Source organism: Gigantopelta aegis, chromosome 10 (genome assembly GCF_016097555.1).
Source record: "Gigantopelta aegis isolate Gae_Host chromosome 10, Gae_host_genome, whole genome shotgun sequence".
NCBI lineage: Eukaryota > Metazoa > Mollusca > Gastropoda > Neomphalida > Peltospiridae > Gigantopelta > Gigantopelta aegis.
In genome coordinates this window covers 64,255,150-64,280,173 of record NC_054708.1, presented here as the reverse complement: position 1 = coordinate 64,280,173, position 25,024 = coordinate 64,255,150, and the positions used below count along the sequence as shown (strand labels likewise).

The window sequence follows — 25,024 nt, the reverse complement described above, 5'->3', positions numbered from 1 at the left end:
TCTGACATTTTGATGGAAATTAAGAAGCACATTCGAGAAAGCAGAACTGGAAGTAGGAATATGGGTAGTTAAGAATATAGAGCCATTTAGAGGAATAAAATGCGGGATCAAACAGAATTGTTTATTGTGTTTAATCACGTAATTAACATTACAGTAGTAACAAGTTAACTTGTAGAAACCTGACATATACTTTCAGAAATGATTAAAGACAAGATAATGCATATGTGTACCATTAAATGATACCTACAGGTAATACATAAAATAAGAAAACAAGAATAAACAAAATGTGAGCAGTTTCTTCATAATTTTATTTCTTGACATTGGTGGGTGGGGGTGGGGTGCAAATTCCTACATCTTTTTTGTTCATCATTTCTCTCCTTTGGGGTCCATTTCATTTCTACCCTTTCTGCAGCACTTTTCAGTACCTTTCCTAACAAATTGGTTAACAAATTAACAAACAAGATTTAAAAGTAAAGTCATTCCAATGCATGATTTTCGTCACTTTTAACAGAGCCAGTATGCACACTTTTACATATAGTACTATTAAAACAAAGAAAAACAACATCAACATAATAAGAAACACCATTTCCCAAGATAATAAAACATGAACAGTACACCTAGATACATAACAAACCCTTTCTGTCCAATGTAAGAAACAGAATATTCAACATCATCTATACTTTCGATATTTATAAAATATATGGATCATTTTGCCAAACTTTATCCTCTCAAAAGGTTAATGGCAAATTAAAATATTTCTCCTTTAATTCACATGGACAGGATACCAGCAATAACATGCCCAGCCTTCATATGATAAAGGGCAAACAATGGCTTTTAAATGTTTCACTTTACTCCCATGTCCTTCTAAACATATGGAATATTACAAGTCTGGGTAGAGTGTAGTTCACTACCAACGGGTTATTGCTGGTGATGGAGGGCAACAGGGGTGGGGTGGAGTGTAATAACAAGCCAGCCTTTCCCTAAATCTGCCCAGACATACAACCCTTCACAGAATTACTGTCACCAAGTGTCACCTTTATATGACCCAAACTTGCCTAACCGTCGAGAGGCTTACCAGGGCTAAAATTATTATCTTCAACTGGTAAAAATATAATCCAAATGATAACAATCTGTCACATGTGACAACACTGGCAAACAACTCGGGACTGCCAACAATATTGGAGATCATTTTGTGAATTTGTGACACTTGAGCCCGGAACATCCCTAGGGCTGTGTATCTTAACAACCCATTGTTTGTGCTGTTGCTATTGGCAACATGTATATGAGTGTACTATGAATAGTCGTCTTGTCCATTGTCACCGTCTTGCTGGGCTATCTGTAGTTGTTGCTGTTGTAGAGCCTGCTGCATCTGCATCCACTGCAACTGGTCACGCTGGGCCTGCTCCTCCCTCGCCTGTAACCAGAAGTATCGCTTCATTAACAACACTAGTTAAAGAAATCAAAAAATCATCAGCTATTGGAATTGGTAATTTTGACATAGTCTTGGAGAGAAAACCCACCACATTTTTTCCCCATCAGTAGCAAGGGATCTTTTATATGCACAATCTCACAGACAGGATAGCACATATCATGGCTTTAAATAACTAGTCGTGGAATTTGAAATACCCTACTGGGTTCACCGATTATGGGAGCCATTTAAAATAGTACCAAACTGAGCACTGATATCACAATAATTTTGTAATACAGTAAAACCGGTCTAAACTGGATCACGCTGGGGACTTAATATTTATCATATTTAGAGGGTCATGTTTTATTATTTATAATTTAGAAACTTGGCCGGTTTTGACAAAATTCTGGTTTGGTTAGGGTCCAGTTTAGACATGTTTCATTGTACTATTTTCTTTAAGTCACATGTTAAGGGGAGCTAAAAACTACTCACCTTGAAATAGTTTATCGGGACTGATAGGGAACCAGAGTGATAACTCCTCTTAAACAGCAAGAACTGGGTTGGTATTTTATTTTAGCAAAACATAATTTGAATTAAGATTTGTAATAAATCACACATTATAGCTGTACACGAACCAAGTGATTAAATGCATGAAGTAAGTGAAATATGTTGACAAATATACTATAGCAGTATGCCTAAACTGGATATAAATATTCTATAAATCTATACCCTTGCTATCATAAATTGATAAATAAATTACTTTAAATTTGCAGGGGCGGGACGTAGCCCAGTGGTATTTAGCGCTCGCTCAATCCCCGTCGGTGGGCCTATTGAGCTATTTCCCGTTCCAGCCAGTGTACCATGACTGGTATATCAAATGCTGTGTTATGTACTACCCTGTCTGTGGGATGGTGCGTATAAAAGATCCATTACTGCTAATCGAAAAGAGTAGCCATTGAAGTGGCGACAGTGGGTTCCCCTCTCAATATCTGTGTGGTCCGTAACCATATGCCTGACGTAATATAACCGTAAATAAAATGTGTTGAGTGCATCGTTAAATAAAACATTTCTTTCTTTCAAATTTGCATACATGTGTCCTATACAAAAAGAAATGAACCAACTGTCAATAAGTTTTGTAAACTTTGTACACCACACACTTTAATCTTTATACACACTTTAGCAAACAACTCTTGCTGCTGACGAAGTAGTTCTTCTTCAGGAATGCCGAGATTCTCCAACCTGGAACTGCCTCTTCTCTTTTTAGCTGCCACAGCTTTCGTCTCAACTAATACAGCTTGGGCATCATTCTTGTAGGAGCCAAATCCTAAACTGTCTAAAGCTGAAAAACAAAAGACGAATTGTAGGTGTAATTTTTACTCTGAAGTCCATTTTACATATATATATTAAGAAAATTTATTACTGGAAAACTTTGGTTAGAATAGACCCTATTACCGGGTACTTAACAAAATTATTAAAGTACTGTGGGAAATAGAATAAAAATGATTTTCGTTGATTATGTCTTACATATTAAACTGACATGTAAATATTTTGTAAATATATATTTAATGATAGTCTACCTAATTTAGCATTTACTTGTTTGGGCTCTCATTGATGTACAAGGTGGTGTTTACTCTTGAAATTAAAAGAAAGATGTCAGTTAACAGGTGATTTGTGCACTTTATTAGAACAGACTATAACAAAATTTGGTCAACATGTGTCAATTTCATTGCTGTTACAATATTATGTGAGGATTCTCTAAAACAAAATATGTGTAGTTATCTATAAGTAATTTTTTAGCAAAACTGTCAAGAACCATTCTGAGTTTGTGATCTATTATACCGGTATTAAAGGTGCTATCGCAATGTTGCACAATGACAGCTATTTCAAATCATTTTTTTTTTATATAAAATTTTGATTTAACATTTAAAGACTTAGAAGACACCTTTAACTATATGCCCATAAATGATTATAGGAAATAATTTTATCTACTAGTAGAAAATGTATTTTTATTGGAGAATATTTATCACTAACAGATGCTCATATATAATTATGATATAGCACCTTTAAGTGGTTGCAAGATTGTGTAAATTTCTAATGTACTTGTATTGAATTTATATTCAATAAATATGCTTGTCATAATTAATAATTTACGCTGCAATTCAAAATAATCAGTTAACTTACAGTTTCAAATTAAAAGCTTGTTTAAGGGTAAATGAAATTGACACATATCAAAATGTGTTAAAGTCTGTTCCAATAAATGTCACAAATCACCTGTTTGCTAACATCTTTATTTAATTTCAAGAGTAAACACCACCTTGTACATCAATGAGAGCCCAAACAAGTAAATGCTAAATTAGGTAGACTATCATTAAATAGGTATTTACAAATATTTACTTGTCAGTTTAATATGAAAGAAATAATTGACAAAAATCATTTTCATTCCTTTTCTGACAGTACTATAGTATTATTTGTGCATCAAAATGAGGCAAAACCAACCTTGAATATAGGTCAAAGTGCCTGGAGTAAACAAATGAGAGTGAAATGATCCAAAAACCTAGCAGAGGGACAAAGAGGACAGGAAATGTTTTATTTAACGACGCAATCAACACATTTTATTTACGGTTATATGGCGTCAGACACATATTGAGAGAGAAACCTGATGTCACCACTTCATGGGCTATCTTTTCGATTAGCAGCAAAGGATCTTTTATATGCACCATCCCACAGACAGGATAGTAGTACATTCCACAGCCTTTGTTATGTCACCAGTTGTGGAGCACTCGCTGGAACAAGAAATAACCCAATGGGTCCACCGATGGAAGGAGGAAGGAAATGTTTTATTTAACGATGCACTCAACACATTTTATTTACGGTTATATGGCGTCGTATAATATAAGGACCACACAGATACTGAGGGAGGAAACCTGCTGTCGCCACTTCATGGGCTACTCTTTCCGATTAGCAGCAAGGGATCTTTTATATGCACCATCCCATAGACAGGATAGCACATATAGCCTTTGATGTACCAGTCGTGGTGCACTGGCTGGAGCAAAAAATAGCACAATGGGCCCACTAATGGGGATCGATCCCAAACCGACCATGCATCAAGTGAGCGCTTTATCACTGGGATATCTCGCCTGTCCACCGATGGGGATCGATTGTGGACAGACTGCGCATCAAGCGAATGCTTTACCACTGGGCTACATCCCGCCCCCAAATAGGACAGATGCCTCCTCTCCCCTTTTTGTCCTGGTGTATGTACCGTCAGTGACCCCTCTCACCCTATTCATTGTAGTCTAGGTAATGCCCAAACCTATTGGGCACACATACAATATAGACAAATACTTAGGCTAAGTATGGCCCTGCCACTGAGGTAAACAGGAATAAAGTTGAAATGAAAAGGCTAAGCCAGGGCTTCTAGATTATGGTAGCCCCACTCCCATGGCTAGTGATATTCAATGTTGGGCTAGTAAATAACTACTATTGCCATGCCAACGGCTAGTGAACTTTTTTGGTCAAATGTTGCAGTTGTTATTTTGTAAATATGAATATCCTGCCCCTACCTCAACCCTCAATGTTAGTGTTTTTAAGCTGTATCTCCCTGTTTAGATGACATATCTGATTATTACTATTATTTAGTAAAATTTTATCAACTTAAAGAGAAGTAGGGCTAGTGAATTTTTAATCGTGGCCAATACATTTTTTAAATCACCGATCCCATGGCTAGTTGATTTTATAAATATTCTAGAAGCCTTGGCTAAGCATGCTTTAAAACACTCAGTTACACTGACAAAGGTTTTAAGATAAAACTGAAATGGCCTAGAAATGCTAATTATTTGAGATTTTAATTATACTGTTATTATGTAACACATTATAATTAAACAAACCTAAAAGAACGTGATCTGGAGAAATAGTTTTTTTCTGTTGTTTGTTGCAAATTTCATTTGCTTCAGATGATACCAAATGAATGAATTCTGTACAGCAATTCAGTATCAACTCTCTTGATTCGTTTGCAACTCGAATATTCGGCACTAGTTCTTTGATCATTTTATTTAACGCAGCCCTGGGAATACTTAAGTCATCATCATCTGTCTTATTTTCCCTGCTATCTGCCATTGATCAATTTCTTGTGAAATCATTTACGCAACAACGTTACTTTGATTTTCCTGCTTCCCTGTAAAATAAAATAGACTGTGTATCGGTCGTTGCGTCGATTTCTGTCTGCTACGTTTAGCTGTTGAAATTTTAAAATTGGAACAAAACGAAACGAAAATAAATAATTCATGTATTTTTTTTTTCTTCTTCTTTTCTTGATGTTGATATTATTATTATTCATGTCTGTATAATTCATATACAGAAATAAATGATTGAATTGAATTGAATTGATTGAAACAATAATTATCAACTCGACGAAAATTAGTGTTGTTTCAGGGCCGTAGCTAGCAGGGGGGCAGTTGCCCCCCCCCCCCCGAAAAAATTCGGAAAGCATTATAGAAACTTAAAGAAAAGGAGTTTTAGACTATTAACTACTCAGTTGCCCCCCCCCCCCCCAACAAAAAATCCTAGCTACGGCCCTGTGTTTTGTTTATATTATATTAACAAGTTAAGAAGGAAACTAATTCGTATTTACCCACATACCATATATTATCGTACACCAGATATTGCGAGCTTGGGCGTTAGAAGTTTGTTTTATTTAATGACACCACTAGAGCATATTGATGACACATATTTGGTAATTCTGACACGTATATAGTCTTCAAAGAAAACTTGCTACATTTTTCAATTAACAACATTAAGGGATCTTTTATATACACGTTCCCACATACCATGGCCTTTGATATACCAGTCGTGGAGCACTGGTTGGAATGAGAAAAACACAATCAGAAAATAAGTCCTTCCATCCTTCGACCCAAGTCTCTGCCCTGGGCCTAAAATATTGTTACGCTGAATCCCCCTCAAAACTCACTATATCCGGTGTACTATGTCATGTCCCCTTTTTTCTGCGTAACATCGATAAAGTTTTCCGTTTATTTTCAGTTTACAGTTGTGTGTTAAGTTATGTGATGTAAGATGACACACGTCACACACATAAAGTAAACAATAGTTACATTTTATGAAAACAAAACATGATTGGTAATGACAGAAGGACAAATTTTTCAGCAATTACTATCGAATCGGACACTGCTGTTAGCGGCTGGAAAGGGCGGCGTCGTCAATCTCCATGGAGAGTAAGTTGCCACCTCGGACATTTTCCACCTTTGTCAGTTCCTGGAATGATGTGAATTTTTTGCTCTGATCGGACACATTTCAAATAGAGATAAAACTAAAAACACATGTACTTTATCAGTATATCTGGTTTCTAATTATTTAAAATTGATTTTTAAAATGGAAAGACTTCCGAATGTTCCAGCATGCATGCTAATAATACCACTAACCCTAAACCAAAGCCTGATTGAACTGAATGGGGGACCAGACAACTCGGACCGGGGGACAACTCGCCCGTGGCCGAGTTATTAGACTGATGGACAGGGCATGCTGTGACACGTTATATGCGTGTTAAGTATGATAGTTGGCCATGTTGTAGTGTCGAAGTATTGTACTATAGTAATAATAATGCATTATACTGATAGATACCGCTAACTATATGGTCACCATTAAGAATGACAATTGCGCATATTGTAGTGTCGGATGGGTTTCTAGAAGTATTGTACTATAGAAATAACGCAAAAGACATCATTTGCCAAATTCCCACATTTATTACATTAAATACATACGTATTAATTTCGCGACATAAGGTTGGAAGCGAACGACGCGAAATTTATACGCATGCATTTCTTTCACGGTTTGCGGTATGTATATATAATAATATCAATAATATATACTCACTAGTATTACAGGTGCGGTGTTGCCATCGTGAACAAATGTCGCAGCGTGTTGTCTGGGTCGGACATCATTAGAACAAAACGCACACGGATAAGTCTGCATTTTGTTAGAAAGTGATAAGTCCAATAATTCAGACGGTTATATACATTATTTGCTGAAAATGTCATCATGCTCACCAATTGGAATTACTTCTTAAAAGCAGGAAGTCAGGAGGCTATATCCGCGAGTGTTGTTACAACGATAAATAACTTCTGCATGTTTTTTCTGGGATCATCTCCAATGTTTAGGTCACCGACTGTAGAACAAAAACAAATTATTCGAACAGCGGAAACTATCTTCAAAGATAAATGGATCAGCAATTTATCAATTTAACAAAAAACTCATTCTTTTATTTCTGTGAGAATACTTTAATTTAAAAAACAACACTTGTTCAACAATATTCAAGATTGTCCATGTGCCGAGTTGTCTCTGGACTCCGGGCCGAGTTGTCTCGCGGTGGGCCGAGTTGTCCTCCGGGCCGAGTTGCTAATAATATCACTAACCCTAAACCAAAGCCTGAATGAACTGAATGCTGGAATGTTCGGAATTAGGCTTGCCGTTTGCTCCAGAGATTGGTCAACTGTCTCCAGTGGTTGGTCAACTCGCTTCAAATAATTAATCAGGCCAGGGGGTCGACCAAGGTTTTTTTTGTATCATTAGAAAGGTATACATCTCTGGAGTTCATTTCTGCCTGATAGCAAGCTGGAAGTAGTAGTTTAAGTGTTGTGTACCACTTTGAATGCTCCCACCCTCCCAAATAATAACAAACACTAATTCGCACCAAACACAATCCTTTCCCCCCAAACACCCCTCCCCCTGCTTATTCAATGATATAAAATGTATTGTATTTAATGTAAGACTTGTGTACATTAATATATATATAACAGGAATATGCATAAAGTATGCTCAGGGATGTGGGGGTGGGGTGGATATATGATGTACAAAGACATTACAGGGGAGACAAGTTTGCTTACAAAGTACCCACCCAAAAATATACTAATATGTTGTAAAATAATATCTACTGATTCACAATTTAATAATGTAGTACTAATAGTGTTAGTACCACATTGTTACAATGTTTTATTTCATTGAGCATCATATCTACACAGTTGAGCGGTTGTTAAAAGTTGCAGGTTACTGGCGTAATCAGTAAAACAATTCAGAATGGAGTCAGTGCCATCTTGTATCATTCATGTTTCGGATGAAGATCCCCATGCTACACTAATCACACCTAAGGTTCTTGATTCATGGAAGTCATTAGTGCAAGCTGCACAACTGAGACAACACACATCTTCTGTAGATTGCTGAAACATTGCATGCCACTGAAGTACCACAGGTATTCAGTCACTGAAAATGTCATTAGTATTTTATTATGAAGAGGGAACTAGATAAGCTGGCACAAGAAGGAATGACAGAAAAAGTGGATGCTAAATGTTGTTCTTCAATACGAAATGCAATGCAGTCAACTAGTTCTATGTTACTCCCTGAACTTTGCATAGTTTGCGACAAGTCTACATAGTATGTCAAAGGTACCCGTACCAGAGAACCATTGTCAAAATGTGTAAAGCTCCGTGCTGATGAAATGGTACGACAGACAGCACTGCAGAAGAATAACCAGAAGGTACATGCTATAGTATCCAGAGAATTGGTAGCTGCAGAGGCACGTTATCATAAATCGTGTTACAAAGTATATTCATATACAACCTACAAGAAGAAACCTGATAACACTGATTTATCAGAAAATACTGATAGTAAATACATGAAGGTTGAAAAAGAAGCATACAGTAAACATTCCTGTACATTCGTGCTACTTTTCCTTCCCCACAGGTTATAAAGCTTGCTGAACTAATCAATAGGTAGTGTTCGAGATTATCGGTATCCCAATATCCCGGGGATACCCAGTGCTTGAGATTAACGGTATCCCGATATCCTGGGGATACCAGAATTTAATTTTGGATACCAGACTTCAAAAACCCAGTATTCCACTGGGATGCCATATAATAAAAAATTCTCAGGTGGGATACCAGATTTTGGAATGTTAGTATCCAATTGGGATACTGGCCAAGAAATTTTAATCTTGAACACTGATACCAGAATTTAATTTTGGATACCAGGGCCCATATTTTCGAAGCTATCTTAGCCTACGAAATCGTGAAATCATCGTAAGCTATGACGTCACTATGGCATGCGCTGTAGTGACGTCACAACCTACGACGGTTTTACGATTTCGTAGCGCTAAGATGGCTTCGAAAATAGGGCCCCAGACTTCAAGAACCCAGTATCCCACCGGGATACCATATAATGGTGGGTTTTTTTAATCCTGCGTTTTTATTTTTCGCTGAAACAATGAAAGTCGTCATTTACTGGTGAAGTTAAGTAACAGTATTTTCGATCTCGTACCCAGTCTAATGCTATGCTGTAACATCTCCCCCAACTCGTACCCAGTATAAGGCTACACTGGAACAATAGCGGCGTAGCAATAGACTGGGAACTGATAAGTCGCTATTGTTTTTGTTGGATGTTTCCTCCCTTCAAATTTTATTTGAAATATTGAATCCACATCTGCTGAACATTGATACAGGTAGGTTTATTATTAATAATGTCGTAAACACTTATAGATTACTGCTAAATATTAATTTGTCAGTATTAAAAAAAATAGATGCAGCAAATCTTTTAGCCGATTCCATTTGATTGCAAATTCTTTTAAGTGGAATACTAAATTCTCAGGTGGGATACCAGATTTTGAAATGTTAGTATCCAACTGGGATACTGACAAAAATTTTCAATCTCGAACACTGATAGGTTAGTGCAATACCTTGAAAATATCTTAAATGAATGCGAATACAACATCACAGTAAAGGACTTGACAAAGAAACACATAAGAAGGAACCTTGAAGAAGAATTTGGTTCTTCACTCCACATAATTCCTGATAAGATGGACGAGCTTCTGGTTTTCCCTGATAACCTGACAATATATATGGTCTTGTAAACAAAAATCAGCAGCTCAAGAATAAACTGGCAGTATTAAAGGAGTCGTCTGGTACCAAGCACATTATCAAAGGAGCAGCACTCAAGATCACATCATCCATAAAATCTATGACTGTATCAAAACCATGGCCTGTTTTACCATCTTCAATGAAAGAATCATGTAGCAACATACCAGATGCTTTGAAGATATTCCTGTTAACTCTCTTACTGGTGAAGTTGCTTCTAAGAAGACATTCCAAGGATGTATGTGGCTCATGGATTCATTTTCACAAGATTACATATATGCTGTCAGCAATAGATCCAAGATTCCACCAAAACATCTTGTTACCATGTGTTTTAAAAGCATTAACAGGGAATGTTGAGCTTATTCAAGCATTGAATCGCTTAGGTTATGGAGTCTCGTCCTTGTTGAAGAGAATGAAACAACACTATGCTTGGCAAAACTGGCAGCAGGAGAGGACAATGCAATTCTTCCTAATATTAGTAATAATATCAAAGCACACATTTTTACAATGTTAGCTTGGGATAATATTGGCAGATTAGAGGAAACATTGACCGGGCTGGTACTTCTCACAGGGTTAATAGAATAGCTGTTCAACCCATGGTCTTTAGACCTGAACCCTTTAAACCAAATATTCCTCAAATCATGAAGTCAAAAACACAAAGCATAACTACCAGACATAGACCTTCCCATATATATCACTGGAGAAAAGGTAGGCCCACAGCCTTTACAAACAGATGAAACAGATAATATCAGTGCCGTAATGCAAGCTATTTATTTAAAGCAATTTATTGTAAAATATTTTGTAAAAAATTATAAAAACTAAAAACATACTAACATGTAAACAGTGTTGTCTGCTCAATATAGAACTTGGGACTATGAGGTAAGTAGACTGGTTTTTATTTTAATGTGGCGATGAATTGTAATAATATTGCTCATTTTGAATTTGAATGATGTTAGTATTCCAATTACATTAGTTTGCATCTTCTTACAACAACAAGAGCACATGATGTTTCTATTTTCAGAATGCTGGAAAATTCCAATGCAAAATAACTATTGAAGATTTTTTGTTTAATTATTTTTATTTATTTTTTTACTCACACACCTGATTGTGTTTAAAGAAAACCTTATTTATAACTTAAATTGTTTTGTTATTAAGCTGTTAAAAAGCTCATATTTTGTGTGGCAGACTTGCCAGACCAAATATACAGTATTTCAGCCAGATATTAAAATGTACTGAGATATCATTAAACAAATATTCCATTCTTGTTTGGTTGGGGTTGTTTTTGTTTTGTATTTTTACTATCTTCTGATAGGTAACCCATAAAAAGTTCAGGAAAGATTTAGTCGAACATCTTGACTCTTTCATTTTGTGTTTTTTTGTGCATAGGTGTTGGTATATTCTTTCCTATATTTTTTCTCATTTCAGTCTTGGAACAGATTGTCCCGACTTCAAAAAAGTGTGATATGTTTTCTTCTGATTCTTAGTCTTGCCAGTGGAGTTTATATAACAGCAATATATCGTGATTTAGAAAACGATGAACTCGATATGTTGGCTAAACGGCACATGGCCAGAAAACACATGGAAAACATGAGTGCTGCTGATCCAGAAAACATGGCAAAAGAAAGGAAGGTTAACATGGCTAAACTAAAGCAAAAGGCAAGACACCAGCTCGATGACATTATGGTATGGTTAGCACTCAAAGGATAATAATGATTTCTGAGTAATAATGATAAATATATGTACATGAAACAGGGAACATTTTGTTTGGTATCATGTTGCAATTAGTTATGCAAGTTTCAGAGATCGCTACACAATTTTAAAACATGAAACAGTAGTTGCTAATCAATTTTCAAATGAATAGAAATGTTGCTGATCAAAATTTTGAAAACAAAATGTTCCCTGTATTAGTTCACAACCTTCTTGAGCATTCAAACTGGCTTCAGCTTACACAAACTTTGAAGTCCAGGACTCGTGCTTTAGAGTCTAGACTTAAATCTAATGACATCACATGCATGCTATTTGTATAGCGTTGCCATGATGTTAAAGTGTCGTATTCTGTTAAAGTCTTGAGTCTCGACTCTTCAAAGTTTTGCAGGGCTCGAACATAAAGAATTTGTCACCCACAGCATTTTGTTTTTTAATTGCCATGGATGAAAGGGCCTACCAATGGCAATTGTGAGCTCATCTGTGTAAAAAAAAAAAAAAAAGTTCTGTAGGAAATAAATATGATTAAAAGGTTATTTTGTTGCATGTAGACATATATCAGATGTACAAATGTTTAAATACTGGCAGATAATGTATATCAGATATATTCATTTTGCTGTCATTGAGGAGTTTTACCGACGGCAGTAATTTTTATCCAGCGGCACAGAAGTGCCATTGGTGATGCTTCAAGGCAAATTATATCTCAATGACGGCAATTGCCATCATTAAGTTCAAGTCCTGTTTTGTAACAACAGTGACTAAAGTCCAAACTACTGCATGTAGTTTGTATAGTGTTGTCATGCAGGGACATAGTGTGAGGCGGTGTCCAAATAAGAACCGTTTTGTTTACATTTTCCTTGGACACCTACTTATAAATAGCCTAATAGTAATATTGCACTGTATATTATCACTTTAGCACCAAATTAAGCTGACATGAATAATTTCTAGTTTGAACTTTAACCAAAAAATAAAATAAAATAAAGAGAAAGTAATTACTTTCAGTATTCTACAATTGATTTATATCATACATTTATATAAATATGTAATGTACAAATTAAATTTTGACAAAATCCACATTGTACAAGTTTATAGCTTTTACCGACATATTTTCACTTAAAAATGTATAAATAAATAAAATGATGTTCATATTCAATCAGCTGTCAATTCCTCAAAATGACTGACATTCCATCATTGGTGTTTACTTACGAAAAACCACTTTTTCAACTCAAAATTCGCAGGTACATGTATTTCTTATTGAAGAAAAAGAAGGAAAAAAGTAAATTGGCCATTTTAGTCTCAGTCAAAATTATTTTTGGTTGTTTATTGAATGAGTGAATGCAATACATGCCAGATACAGTGTGTGTGTTGCTTGTATGACATTGGATTAGTAATCTCACTTGCAGTACTCAGAAGGTTAAATATATATTTTTCACCTGCTAAAATTACATACTGCAATATTACTGTTCATTAAATTGCAACAGCTGCACACTGCATATTTAAAAAAAAATAGGTACAGGATTACTTGTAATGATATTTAATCAGTCACTGAATGCCTATCAGAGACTTAACCCACGCTTTTATAAAAATCATGTTGCAAAATCTACATCTGCAGTAGGAGAGGCCAATGCATGAAATGTGGATTTTAGACATAATAATCAAATTTAGCATCTATTGTGACTGTAAACCTATAGCCTTCCCACTGGGAACGTCCTTTTTCATACTATGGAATTTACTGTAAGTTATTTATTTCTGAGTCGATTGTTTTTTAAATTGCACATAAAAATAATATTTTTTGGTAATTTCCTAAACACTTTTCTTCTTACGTCAAACGAAACTGAAATTATTTACAAAAATAATTTTTGTAGAAGGATGGGATAGACTTTAGTTTACTGGTGAAAAAATCCAGTAGCCTCTTGGACAATTGGTTTGGGAATTATGAAATTTTGGTACCAAATTTAGCATATGTTGTGCCTGTAAACTGTTTACTGGTGGGAAAATATAATACTAGTAGTATGTTGGATAGCCGGTTTTGGGAACTATAAAACTTTGGGTAGGTCAAAGTAGATTTGGCCAAAACATGCCTAGTTACCACTACGATGAAGCCCTGTTAATTAATATAAATTATTTAGTGTTAACAAGATATTTTCTTAAAATTGTATTAATATTTGTTTATTCATTTGTGTCTTTTAGAAAAAAGTGAAAGCTGATGATGAAGTCAGAAGAGTTACAAAAAAACGAAAAAAAATTCGACATGATATAAAACGCTTACCAGTGGCTGATGAGGCCAAAAAGAATGTTGATGTACAACTGGTATAAACTGTTAATCACTTTTAAGTGTTTTCTTACTGCACATAATTTGTTCCCTCGGTTTACTAAAACATTGGTTAACAAAAAATGTTCTACCCGATAACTACGAAAACGCATGGTTAATCTCTTTAAATTTGTTGAAATTTAGGGTAATTTCATTGCTTGTTTTATTTATTTGATTTGTAATGAATTTTCATATCTCTATTAAATAGTTGAAAAAAGACAGAAAGTTGTTATTTTAAATCACAAAGACTTTGAATGTATTATTAATAATATTTATTACATTTGTTTTTGTTTCAGAAATCTCCAGTTGAACAGAAAGTTGAAAAAGAAAAGGCTGTAGTAGATAAAGATAGATATGATTTATTTAAAGGTATTGTTTTGTGTATATGTTTTTTTACTGTTTATGACTAGACAGGAAAAGAAATGGATGCTTATGACATAAACATATTTCATAAACATGGCAAAGAATGCATAGTGATACTCATTGTAGCCGATAGGTTACTCTACAATAGTTTGAGTGCAAGTGGCAAACAAGGACAAGGAAATCATTTAACAAGCTGTTGTAGCACAAATCTGTCTTCGGTGCTGGTTCTGATGTGAGCCAGTCCATTCGCCCAAGACAGAAGGAAAGATTGGGAGGAAAAAGAGAGGGCTTGCACACTCAAAGGGAGTGGAAAGGAACACAAATTGTTTTGTGCCAGTTTTATAGTGTTTCATACCTGAAAATCCTAGTGATAAAGAAAAGGAATATTAGTCTAGAAACAGATCAGACATAACAGCACATACCACAACATTTAATATAAAAGTCGTGGTGCATTGACTGAAACAAAAAGTAAGTGAAATATCAAAGGCCATTTTAGATGCTGTCTTGTCATACTAGAATTAAAACAAAGTAGCAGCAGCCTGGTTTCTACTCTCACTCTCTAGTCTACAAGTCAGATGATCAATATTTGATCTCTCGCTTTTTTTTCGTTTTTAAATATTTATTATCCCCAGAGCATAGGCAGTGAATAGGTTGAGGAGCGATATTCACTTCTTTACATTACACTAAGTATATATACACATCACAAGCATAATTGTCTCGTATGATAGTACAGTGTGCAAACACAATGATAGAACAATGTGTATAATAATTATGATGGGTAACATTGGGTGCAAAATGATTATGATGATGATAAGTTTCAAAATTTAAGATTACTGTATTCAATAAAATCCGACAATCTGTAGTGTAAGGTATATGTGTGTCTGGGGAAGAAAAGGGGGAGGTGGTAGAAGAGGTAAGGAAAACAATTGAAATACATAGTCGGTTATTCTACACTTTTCTGCACCAAATCATAATATTACATATTTTATGTTTGTTTGTTTATGTTTCGCACAATACTTAAAATAAAGAAATGAAATAAAATTCAATTATAAATAAATAAAATTGAACAAACAGTTTAAATATTTAAAATTTAATCTCTAACAGCTACTGATTAAACAATGTGTTTGTGAAAATAATTATTTTCCTATTTCAGCTGCTCAGAATCAGACTAAAAAACAGAAGGTGATAGTAAAGGCATTCCTTCATGCATGGAATGCCTACAAGAAGTATGCATGGGGTCACGATGAGTTTCATCCAATAAGCAAGACCCACACAGAATGGTTTGGGGTTGGCTTGACCTTGGTGGATTCACTTGACACACTGGCTATTATGGGACTCAAGAAAGGTATGCTATGATTGGTTGTATTTTAGAGAATTTTTAAAAAGACGATCTTCAGTTTTGAAGTCAGTTCAGCTATATTAAAAAAAAAAATTGTTTGATTTTATCAGAATAAATAAAATCACAATGTGAATTTTTTTAGTTTGACAATTAAAAAAAGTAACAAATTTTAATGTAATAATATGTTTTTTAAAGTTGGTGGGTTTGGTTACAGTTGAAAGGTAACCAAGACCCAAACTTTTATTGAATATTATTGTAAATGTGTACATGAAAACTGTAAGTAATAATTCATTAAAATGTAGAAAACATCAATTTTATGCTTTCAGTTAGGTGAGCTAATGTATATTAAGAAAATCAATTGTGAATTTGGCTTTTCAGAATTTGATGAAGCACGTGAATGGGTTGCAAACAGTTTGACATTTGAAGTGAACAGAGATGTGAACCTGTTCGAAATCACAATTCGAGTTCTAGGAGGACTGCTCAGCACATATCACTTAACGGGAGATGATCTGTTTAAACAAAAGGCTGTATGTTCATCTTTTAAAATTTCATTCAAATCACCAATCACACTTTTAATAGTTTAATATATATTGTTTTTAAATGGTGTAGGAATTTTTCCATTAATTCAGTATATTTTATGGTAAAAAAAAACACCCTGCAAATATTTACTTTCCTATACAAATTCAAATTGTTACACTAAAGTTTCTCTCTCTCTATCCCTCTCTCTCTCTCTCTCTCTCTCTCTCTCTCTCTCTCTCTCTCTCTCTCTCTCTGTGTCTCTGCCTCTCTCCCTCTCTCGTGTGTGTCTGCCTCTCTCTGTGTGTGTCTCTCTGCCTCTCTCTCTCTGCCTCTCTCTCTCTGTGTGTCTCTCTCTCTCTCCTGTCTCTCTCTCTCTCTCTCTCTCTCTCTCTCACACTCACTCACTCACTCACTCATCTCTCTCTCTCTCTCTCTCTCTCTCTCATTTTTTTTTGAACATTCAATTATGGCTATTACTAAAATAGATATTACAGCTGATGTCAAAATACATTTTTCAGATAGAACTAGGGAACAGGCTGTTACCATGCTTCAACACACCGTCAAAAGTGCCATATTCAGATGTCAACTTGCTGACGGGCAGAGCGCATGCTCCACAATGGGGACCAGACAGCAGCACGTCGGAGGTGACCACACTGCAGCTGGAATTTAGGGATCTGAGTAGAGTGTCTGGGGAAAAGAAATTTGAGGTAATTCTCTAGCCGTTTCTCTGGCATATATCTTTAATTTCTTTGAAAAGGCTTGTGTCATGATAATCTTCTGCAGATCAACAACAGCCCTCTACGGTAACGTTTCTGTCCAGGAGCCATATGATGCCTGCTTGTGTTTTTTTAGGTGCCAAATAGCAAAATTAGGAGTCATCTTTATATACCGGAAGAATATATATATCTATGAATATATATATATATATATATATATGTATGTATGTATGTATGTATGTATGTATGTATGTATCTATATATATATATATATATATATATATATATATACACACACACATATATATACACATACACATACACATACACATACACATACACATACACATATATATATATATAGTGTGGTGTGAGTGTGTGTAAACCATAGGTGCAAATATTAAAGAACTTTGAAAAGCATGAAGTGTATCAGAGAAACAATTGTACAGTTTATATATGTACTGGCTGACTTTAGTATCTGTAATTGTCTTGTGAGTATTAAATCAGAAAGTAAATATTTTTGTTGATAGGATAATTGTAATGTTTTGTTGCATACTTTTACTTTTCTTTTAAATAAAGTGTTTTATAAGGTGTACGAAGAAATGTTTAATAACTATTTAGATATATTTTACTCTTATAATATATACTTGTTAAAATTTGACTTTGATCGTTTGACAAAAACATAGTTGCGGTCTATTTTCGTGGTGATCATATTATCGATAATGTACACTTGTTTTTTATCTGTACGAAATCGAAGGCACTTAACAAGGTGAAGTTTAGTGGTATACAGCGACTATTTCACAACAGTTGTTCCTAGAGTGACTATTAGTGATCTGTTTATATCAACTTTGGTTCAGTCGCCAGGTGGGGGCGACCGTATACAATGTTTTAGTTGTCAGATGAAAAAAATGGTCGCATATGCAACCAAATCGGTTGCAATGTAGATGCCTGCACAAAAATCTGAATTTATAAAAAATCATCTGAGTTGATCTTTGGGATCACCAAAATATTGAGGATGAGGAGCAATCAGTACCTTAGATCCGGGCTCGTACTTAAACAACTTTAGAGTCTAGACACAAATCTTTAATGTCTCTGCCTGTTGAGCAGAATTATGGGACTCTACTGTTTCCTGTAGAATCGTTTGACAAGATTACACTTCTGGTACCTCCTATTTTCTGATTGAAAGTTGTATTTTACTGTACATTATTCTTAGTATAGGGTTGTTTTTATTTTTTTACAGGATGTTGTTCACTCTGTTTCAATGCATGTGCATGATCAACCCAAAGACATGGGGTTGGTGCCGACATTCATTAATGCCCAGAGTGGCAGTTTCCGGACATCTGGGACGATCACGCTCGGGGCACGTGGCGATAGTTACTACGAGTACCTGCTCAAACAGTGGATACAGAGTGGCAAGAAACTCGAAATGTTAGTGTGCTTTTTTTATTGCTGCTTATACTTGCTCCCAGACTGATCACTTGTTATTCCCAACGTCTTTTCTTTATTATTGCTGCACATATAATTTTTAACCGGAAAGTGGCGCGTTATTTTTGAATAAGCCCACCTCCTTTTTGATGGCATTTAAGAAATTAGGCCTTTATTTGTCAAAAAAAATTAAAATGCAAGTTCATTTAAAGGATCATATCTTATGTAGGAACACTGTAACAAACAATTAAACAAAAATGTAACATCTTATTACCACCAGTGAATATTTTCATGTCTGCAGTGTTTCTTTGATCTACCAAAGCCCAATCTAACCTATGTCTATTTCTGAAACCACATGTGGTTGACGTTTTTGTTTTCTTCATGGTTTAGGAGTGTGGGGAGGAGGGATTTTTTTATATATATAACAAAACTAACCCCTTGTCTGGGAATAAACCCACCCCATTTTAAGCTCATAATTAGTTGTCTTGGTCCCTTGGACTTATTTTCGGTCAAATATGGTATTTGCTTAACTAAACACCTGTTGTTCCTATTATGTTTTTAATTATTGTACATACTTGCTCCTACACTGACCATGTGTTAGTCCCAGTAGCTTTTAAATCTTTCACATACTTGGTCATAATTGGACAATATATTACATATTTCTTGTTCCAGCCAGTTCATCAAAGGCTGTGTTGTGTACTATCCTGTCTGTTGGATGATGCATATAAAAGATCCCTTGCTACTAATGGAAAACATGTAGCGGGTTTTCTCTCTAAGACTATTTGTCAAATTACCAAATGTTTGACATCCAATAGCCGATGATTAATAAATCAATGTGCTCTAGTTGTGTCATTAAAATTAATGTGTCATGATATTGTGGTGAGATTGGTGTACCCTAAAGTATCAATTTATATTACTGTATCTGTCAGTTACGGCTTTGGAAGTTTGCACAGCAGACCCAAATGCTGACTTGTTCCAACCAAATTTCTACTTCAGTTAATTAAAAAATTAATAAAAAAAAGTCAGTTATATGTTTGAAGCACCTCAGAAATGATGCAATATTTCCATTAAATGTGTGGAGGATATTAAACAGAAACAAGTCTTGACATATTTGTCTGACTTGCTCACAATTTGTACTTCTCTTCTTAGTAACACATGCTAGAATTTTTTAAAGGGGGATTTCGTCTTTTTTTTATTTTATTTTATTTCTGTTTATATGCTATTTTGTTAGTTAATTTATTTTGATCTCAATTGCCAGTTTACTGTACTTAGTATTAGTAAACATTTAGTCATAATAATTCATTTTCATTGGGGTTTTGTTGTTTCAGCTTTAAAGAAGATTATGTGACTGCTGTTGATGGAATTCAGAAGAAGCTTGTGAGAAAGTCCGAGCCAAGCAAGCTGATCTTCATTGGAGAACTACTTGCTGGAAAGTCGTTCAGTCCGAAAATGGTGAGATTTATACAAAACAACAATCTTTAATATACCGTACTTGGGTTACTGTTTTATTATTATTAAAGTAATTAAAAAATTTCCATATGTTGGAGATGATGACTGGGGCACACAAAACAATAATTATTATTTCCCTTGTGATATAAGTTCAAACCTGCTTTAGTGTTCATTTTTATTAAGGAATAAGCTGTTTACAGAGGATCACCTTGTAATAAACAAAAATCATGCACTGTAATATATATATATTAATGGGTATGTTTTAAACAAGAAATTTTTCGCACCTCTCTGTTCAAGTTGCAGGAGCAGTGGATATAGGGAGCAGTTGCTTCCTTTGAAAATGATAGCTTGATAGATACTGAAGGCAACACACCACCATTTGCCGTGTTGTTACTTGCTGTAGCAGCTTAATATAGTCTGGTTTAGGAAATAGTCCCTCATAAAAAAAATACTACAAATTCTGATATGCTTTTTGAAATCTTCCTTTGATGATTACACGTAGGATGACCTATGTAGTATTTAAATAACCCATTGGGTTGAAGTTACTTGTTATAATGTAGTACTAACCGATAACTGTGCAAGTGGTATAGTGCCACTTGTATAACAGCAACACGGGAAGGTACTCTGACATGACTGACTGAAACATTTTGTGGTCGACCTATGTTAATTTTTTTACATGGTACTTGTCAATTGAGAGCACTCCCTAAAATTAGTAGTCACATGACCTCTCGATAATGTTGTTTTTGTCACAGAATATATTCTGACATAGAAATTGTACTGAACTTGTAATTAATGGTGGTGTGTAACCGTAGAAATTGTATTGAACTGCATGGAGTAATTAATGGTGGTGTGTAACCTGAAGTGTATTAAACAGCCACTTTCTGATAGTATTATTTTGTTTTTCATTAGAGACTTAAGATCTCTGCATGAATTTTTTTTTGAGAGTATTAATTAATTTAAGATACAATGGAACCTCATTAGTCCGGACTCCAGTAGTCCAGAATCCTCACCTTATGGACGTTTTTTTTTGCAAAACGAAAACGACCACTCAGTAAAGTTATTCATTAATCCAGATATTCAGCTTCCGGAACCGGACGGTCATAATTCTGAACCAAATGTAAAAAGTAAAGGCAAATTGCTTCGTTTGACCGGTCGCCACTGATTGAACATGAAAGTAATCCGCCAATTAATGCTCACGGAATCGACAGAGATAAAATGGCTGCACGCCGCAGTTTATTTAATCATTCACCTGTGTTTATTTAGTGTTAGTCGGATAGAGCACAAGTGTTCACAAGTGTTTTTTTTTTTTTTTTAAATATAATTTCTTTGATCTATGACCAGACTGGCTGTTTTATTTTATGAGAAAAAAAAAAGTATTTTATTTTTAAAAGTGGGTAACTCTTGATCATACTCTACGGTACCCCATGACCTCATTTTGTAACTACCCTCCTAACTTACCTGTATGATTTATTACTGAATACTGGTCATAATTGTTTTGGTGTCCAAGTCAAGAGTATTGCCAGTCACCCAAAATAAAGACAAAGGAAACGTCTTTATATGTTATGGCATGCGACTCTTTCACAAGTGGAACAATGCTCATTCAGTTTCATGCCGGTCTTGAGAGAGTTGTATTCCTGTGCTAGGGGTGGAGGGATGTATCATGTTGGCATTTATATTATATCAGTAGATATAGCAGAAATTAATTATAATTTTGCCATTTAATATGTTTGAAATATAATCTGTAAATGTAGAAAATTTAAACTAATAATGATTGTATGTAAGTGAGAAACTATGCATTCCTCAACAACGTACCCACTTTGTGGAAATTAACTCAACCACATGGCCTAGATTTACAACATTAATCGGTACGACAAAACATGACTAATAAAATTTAAAACTTGTTGTTGCTAGTAATCAAACATTTAGTATCAACAATGCAACATGTCTTAAACAGTATTTCATTTTATTTAATCGCATTTTCTAACTTTAAGACAAGCACCTAGCAGTACACTACTGAATAGTTATTCTTCTCGTTGACAATGTGGCCAGCCACGCTTGTGGGAGTGTGGCATTGGGTAATGTTAAAGTCCATTTTCTACCACAGTTCACATACAGCCAATGGATGCGGCATTATTCGAGCATTCAAGGCACACTACCGACAGTATTTAGTGAAGGTGTTTCTCAAATGTCTTGTTTTTATTGTGTTTGTGAATCAAGGGAGGTTACTCATCACGTACATTTCAATAATCCGAAAATTCGTTAATCCGGACGTTTTTTTTAATAACCGTACTGTCCGGACTAACGAGGTTCCACTGTATGGATGCCATATATCAGTTGACATGCTAAGGGGAGCTAGAAATTACTCTCCTTGAACTAGTCTCTGGGGAGCGGGAGTGATAGCTCCCCTTAAACAGGGAGGCCTGTGACTTTGTTACTATTTTCATCCAGCTTTAATGTTTTGTGTTCTCTTTTATTGACAGGACCACTTGGTGTGTTTCATTGCTGGCACACTAGCACTAGGAACTCACTTTGGACTGAGTAAAGACCATCTACAACTGGGCAAGGACGTGGCATACACCTGTTACCAGACATACGTGCGCATGCCAACCAGACTGAGTCCAGAAATAACTTACTTCAACATGGCCCCTGGTGCTCAGGATGATCTTATTGTTAAGGTACTCAATCTTCTGTTGATATTAAAGAAAATTTTAAAAGGGACGATGAAAAACATCTGATTTTGAGAGTATTCTGGTTTACAGATGGTCCGGTTTAATAATTTCTAAGTATTTATTTTGTACTCTTTGTCATCATATTAATTTGCTCTGTTAACTTACAGATATATAATACATAACCTACCCACTATTGTAATTATTCTGTATTTGACTCTGTGGGTTTTTTTTTAATCTTTGATCCCAAAACTCTTCTTTCTTTTTTTAAAAATAAAATTTGAGTTTGTTCTTTTTTAATTACATTTGATAAGTTTATAACTTAAAAATTAATTATTTTTATTTTAGTTGAAGGATATTATTGTTATATACATTTCCCGTTTTGTCTAAGTATTGTGTTTGTGACAGTGTAGGACTTACAATGTCATGTGCTTGAACTGAAAGATTCTCTTTGTATTTTTGCAGCCACTTGATGCACACAATCTTCTGAGGCCAGAGACGGTGGAAAGCCTTTTCTATCTCTATCATATCACTGGTGATAAAAAGTACAGGGACTGGGGCTGGCAGATCTTTCAAGCCTTTGAAAAGTATACCAAGGTTGCTGATGGGGGTTACTCATCCATCAATAATGTTAAAAACAAGGGAAATCCTGGTTTCCGGGACAAGCAGGAATCCTTTTTTCTTGCAGAGACTTTAAAATATTTCTATTTATTATTTAGTGATGATAAAAATCTGTTGCCTTTTGACAAGTATGTTTTTAATAGTGAAGGACACCCATTACCCATCAACTGGTCATAGCAGTAGTGTTTTGTATGTGGGTGTGTGCATGAATAAAGAAGTATATGACCAATACCTTACTCACCCCCATCCAGGCATAGAAATAAGCATAGTGCCTGGTAACTCATGTACAGGTTGCAACAAACTACAGGCCTAGACCCCGTGCCACAAAGCAATCTTATTGCTAAGATCACCTTAAGCACATAACTACCTTATGCACTTAGGTGATCTTGGTGCTAAGATTGCTTCATGGAACTGGGTCCTGGTAGCCTATAGGTTACGACACATTTATAAAATTTGCAGTTCCCATTATAATCCATTCACAAATACACTGATACTTTTGTTACTCATTCACATCACTGTTCTCATTGTACTGATACATATGTGTGCAATTTATAATGATCAATCACCATGTTTAGTTTTGGAGAACGAAGTAACGTTCTTGACTTTCTTGAGATGTTATAACCTGAACAACTGTTCTTGACTTATTTCGATGCCTGCCATCCCCATGGTCCTGGGCCCCATTCTATGAAGCGATCTTGGCACTAAGATGACCTTACATGTATGCACTTAAAGGTGATCTTAGTCCTAAGATCATTTAATGGAACGGGGCCCTTAACAGGGGAGATTACATGTTTATCTTTGGATGATTCACTTTCATCGAATTCGTAACAATAATTATGTGTTTGTCAAAGACAAATCTGATTACACCGCAGTCTTATCTGTTGTAAGCAATAACATAATAGGTGTTACAGATTTAGCTCTTTATTATACTGCATTTGTTATTATTTTAAGCATTGACATAATATTTATTACATACTTATTCAATCTTACTACAGTGATAAAGACATTTTGAAACCGTGTAATAAATTTATCCTGTATCGCACATGTGCAATCTGGATCGGAACTTTTAAATGGGGAATTCCCTTTTTCTTTTTACTGCAGTTAGTGTCTTTTATTTACTTACGTCATATATGATTTACAAATGACGTCATATCGTATTTAAAACATTACACAAGGCTGCCGCAGAGTATGATTCTTAATGTTAAATGAATCCATGAAAGGAATTTTGATCATAGATTTAACAAAGTGTTGTGATGAGGTTAAATTAAAAACTGTTTTTGTATAACTTAAAAGAAGGCATGTAATAAATACAGAACTTCACATATGTTGTTTTTGCTTCCTATTTATTTTGTGAAAGAACATACCACTTGACCACTACACGGTCTCGTGGTATATATTCTTGTGCAAAATAAACTTGTGCAATAAATAGGAAGCAAAAACAACGTATGTGAAGTTGTGTATATGTATGTAACATAGATCTAGGTCTGATTACACTGCAACTTGTTTATAGTGTTCAGCAGTAACATAATATGTTGTCACAGATTACCTCAATTACACTGCTCCATTTTGGTTATTTTAAGCAGTGACA

The 25,024-nt window shown here is 35.0% G+C and overlaps 2 protein-coding genes across 2 annotated transcripts; one reads left to right on the top strand and one right to left on the bottom strand.

Moving 5' to 3' along the window:
* Positions 1-289: 289 nt before the first annotated feature.
* LOC121384787 (protein Dr1-like) lies at positions 290-5,729 on the bottom strand. Its single transcript, XM_041515368.1, has 3 exons — positions 5,296-5,729; positions 2,584-2,747; positions 290-1,414 (listed from the first exon to the last, which is right to left on the bottom strand). The coding sequence occupies exons 1-3, from the start codon at positions 5,522-5,524 to the stop codon at positions 1,292-1,294; spliced, it is 516 nt and encodes a 171-aa protein (XP_041371302.1). The 5' UTR covers positions 5,525-5,729; the 3' UTR covers positions 290-1,291.
* A 743-nt stretch (positions 5,730-6,472) lies between these two features.
* On the top strand, positions 6,473-24,618 carry LOC121384018 (endoplasmic reticulum mannosyl-oligosaccharide 1,2-alpha-mannosidase-like). The gene is made up of 11 exons (XM_041514154.1): positions 6,473-6,636; positions 11,749-12,006; positions 14,218-14,337; positions 14,635-14,707; positions 15,855-16,046; positions 16,419-16,567; positions 17,078-17,266; positions 18,516-18,703; positions 20,029-20,152; positions 22,630-22,824; positions 23,281-24,618. Exons 1-11 carry the CDS (start codon positions 6,535-6,537, stop codon positions 23,611-23,613), a joined length of 1,923 nt encoding a protein of 640 aa, XP_041370088.1. The 5' UTR covers positions 6,473-6,534; the 3' UTR covers positions 23,614-24,618.
* Positions 24,619-25,024: the final 406 nt, after the last annotated feature.